At 45.6% G+C, this 2,916-nt stretch overlaps 1 protein-coding gene across 1 annotated transcript; it reads right to left on the bottom strand.

Moving 5' to 3' along the window:
- Positions 1–986: 986 nt before the first annotated feature.
- On the bottom strand, positions 987–2,648 carry LOC122030497 (ethylene-responsive transcription factor RAP2-13-like). The gene has a single exon (XM_042589716.1). It carries the CDS (start codon positions 2,238–2,240, stop codon positions 1,203–1,205), a length of 1,038 nt encoding a protein of 345 aa, XP_042445650.1. The 5' UTR covers positions 2,241–2,648; the 3' UTR covers positions 987–1,202.
- Between the last annotated feature and the right edge of the window lie 268 nt (positions 2,649–2,916).

Genomic DNA, 2,916 nt, shown 5'->3' with positions numbered 1-2,916 from the left:
CATGAGGTGTTACCATCAATGAGGTCTGGAGTTCGAATCTCGACAAAGTCTAGGTAAATACCCCCCTTATGTGCTAGTTATTATTCCAAAGACTAGTAGTCATCCATGATTTACCTCTTCCATATTGACTCTTAGACGGATTGACAGAGGCACTGGGATGAATATATTCACCTTTTTACCACCAACTAAATGTGAAATATTCCTTAGATTTTTTGCCCCAAATAAAATCACTTTCTTTTGCTAAAAAACTCTTGTATCCCCTGATTGGATACTTAACCTTGCATGTCAATAGAGAGAATCTCATTGCTAAGGCCAAAGGAGAAAACAAAAGAGAGAGAGCCAGCCGTTTCAGACTGGGATGAATATATTCTTCAGTGAGAAAAGAACCATATTCAAAGTTCTTCAACCTTTAACTGATTCACTTAAAAAATAAAAAAATAGATCTCTTACGATTCTACCGATATGAAAGAAAGTAAATATAAGTTCATAGACGCAATGTATATGCTGGGATAAACTATGCAGGTGATTAGTTTATAGAAATCAATCCCTGATCATTATATAAGAAATGTCATACACTCATTGTTTATGCTATACCTCGAAATAACTGATTCACTTACAAAGACTCATTGGATGTGGTTTTCTCAAAGTAAAGGCATCAGATTCTTTGTATGTGCAAGGAACAAAGCAAGGAATACATTTATCTCACCTTTAGGTATTTAACAGTCAGTTGATTATAGGATTTATCTTTCTTCATGTAATTTAAGGATGGTCTATGAAAAATATTTAAGGCCAATGTAATCATCTTTTACTATAACGGTGACAGAGGGTGACTGGGATTGGTTGGGTGGTTCCTTGTGGGACTCAGCATCCTCTGCTGGTCCTCTTCATCAAAGGCACTCCAGATTCCTCTTCTTCCGGCGTCTTGTGGCACACAATCCGTGAAGAAGCAGCTGCTGCTCTCCCAGTACACAATGTTTATAGTTGGAATTTGATAATGCTCATGGTCTCATATTTAATAATTTCAGCAGTATATTTACAGACTTTATGGACAGAATTTCACAGTTTCATCCACCTGCAACTCTGCAAGTGCAAGCATCACAAGGCAAATGTCTAAAATTCCATTTGCATTGGACACTTGAGTTTGACTTGGGACACACACTGACTGATGACTGAACTAGCTAGCTAGTTGACTTGGGACTGAACTAGATGGTGGAGGAAAGGATGGAGTCCCAGTCGATCTCCCATGAAGGGTACTTGCGCAGTTTTAAGCTCTCCGATTCGTCCCACGGCACCTCCGTGAAGTCTAGGTGCTGCATCTCCAGCAGGGGTGGCGCCGGCGAACCCAACTCCTCTTCCCACTCCGATGAGCTATCTCCTTTGTGGTCCTCGAATCCCAAGCAGTAAGGTTCTTCCTTTGATGCTGCTGCTGCTGCTGCATCTTCGTCCGCCGCCACCGGCAGAGCTGAACCGTCGGTGTAGGGGACGTCCGTTGTCGTTCCCTGTTTTGGTGAATTGGCCAAGCTCTGGCAAATGGCTTGCAGCTTGGCGTCGACGACGGAGTGGAGGGAACCGTTGCAGGTGGTGGAGTGCCTGAGGTCGGGGAAGTTGAGGTGGGCGAAGTCGCCGCGAAGCCTGTGGGCCGCCTGGTCGTACGCCAGCGCGGCCTCCTCGGCGGAATCGAAGGTGCCGAGCCAAAGGCGGGTCCGGTTCTTGGGCAGCCGGATCTCGGCCACCCACTTCCCCCAGTGGCGCTGCCGTACCCCTCGGTAGAGCTTCGCGGACTTCGCCGGAAGTGGCGAGCCAGCGTGCTTCATCCTCTGGGGCTTCGGTGCGAGCACGAAGCTCTGCTGCTGTTGGAGCTGAATTTGAGCTTGGATATGCTGGATTTGGGAAGAGCTAAGATGGGTGAGCCCGGTGGCGCCGGTGAAGCCCATGTCGTCCAAGCTGACGAAGCTTTGGTGAACCACGCCGGAGCTCGCCATCGGCGAATAGGAGGCATCCAAGGTGGGATTTTGATGAGGATACAGATGAAAGATTGGATTTTGACGAGCGGAAGAAGAGGATAAGATTGACAGGAAGGAGGAGTCGGAGGAAGCGCCGATGACGTTAGCGGAGGAAGAGGAAGCAGCAGCAGTAGCACTTGTTATAACTGGTTCGAGTCCTTTCATCATGAGCTCCTCTCTAAAAGGGTCAACAGAGAAGACAGGCGTGCTATTGAACATATCTATAGCCGCCGCCATGAAATCTAAGCAAAATTTAAAAGCTCCTCAAATCCAAAACCAAAGAGAAAGATGGGAGTCTCCAACCTTGTTCTTAAGCAAAATCAAAGAACAGAGTATGAAGAACATTCAATCTAGCCACGAAGGAACAACCGGAAGGGCATCAGAAAAACGAGAACCCTCTTGGTTGATCAAAAAGAAAAGAAATAGTCGCCCAAAAAAAAAGGTAAAAGAGGCCTCAAAAATGATATTTTTATGGCCTTTTCTAGCTCTTGCGAGAAAACAGAGGAGCACGTCAGGGGAAGCAAAGGAGGACTAGGAGTTTACAAGTGTATACCTTGAGTAATTTCGCACTGGGGCCGCTCAGCCTCGCCGGAAGAGGAGGAAGAGGAGGCGGTGGTGGTTTTGGCTTTGCTCTTGGGAAACCAGAAGGTATCGTGCCGTTTTTATAGGCGGCTGAATGGAGCTTTTGGCGTGTTAATCCCGTGACTAGTCTTCTTAATCCATCAGTTAGAAAAGAGATGGTGATACTCTGCTGAGACATGCGATGACGTCGAATTTAGTGGAAAATGCCGAGCGAATTTAGTGGAAAATTCGGCGAATTGTGGTCTGAAGTATCCATAAGTTAAAAAAAAAAAAAAAAAAAAATTAGCAAAGCATTGATTCGGTGTCTACTGTATTTTCAACATATTTTATA

The sequence above is a fragment of the Zingiber officinale genome, chromosome 10B (assembly GCF_018446385.1).
Source record: "Zingiber officinale cultivar Zhangliang chromosome 10B, Zo_v1.1, whole genome shotgun sequence".
Lineage (NCBI taxonomy): Eukaryota > Viridiplantae > Streptophyta > Magnoliopsida > Zingiberales > Zingiberaceae > Zingiber > Zingiber officinale.
This window is presented reverse-complemented; position numbering and strand designations above follow the sequence as displayed.

Coding starts and splice junctions, on each gene's coding strand:
- LOC122030497 (XM_042589716.1), bottom strand. CDS start 2,240: ATGGCGGCGGCTATAGATATGTTCAATAGCACGCCTGTCTTCTCTGTT.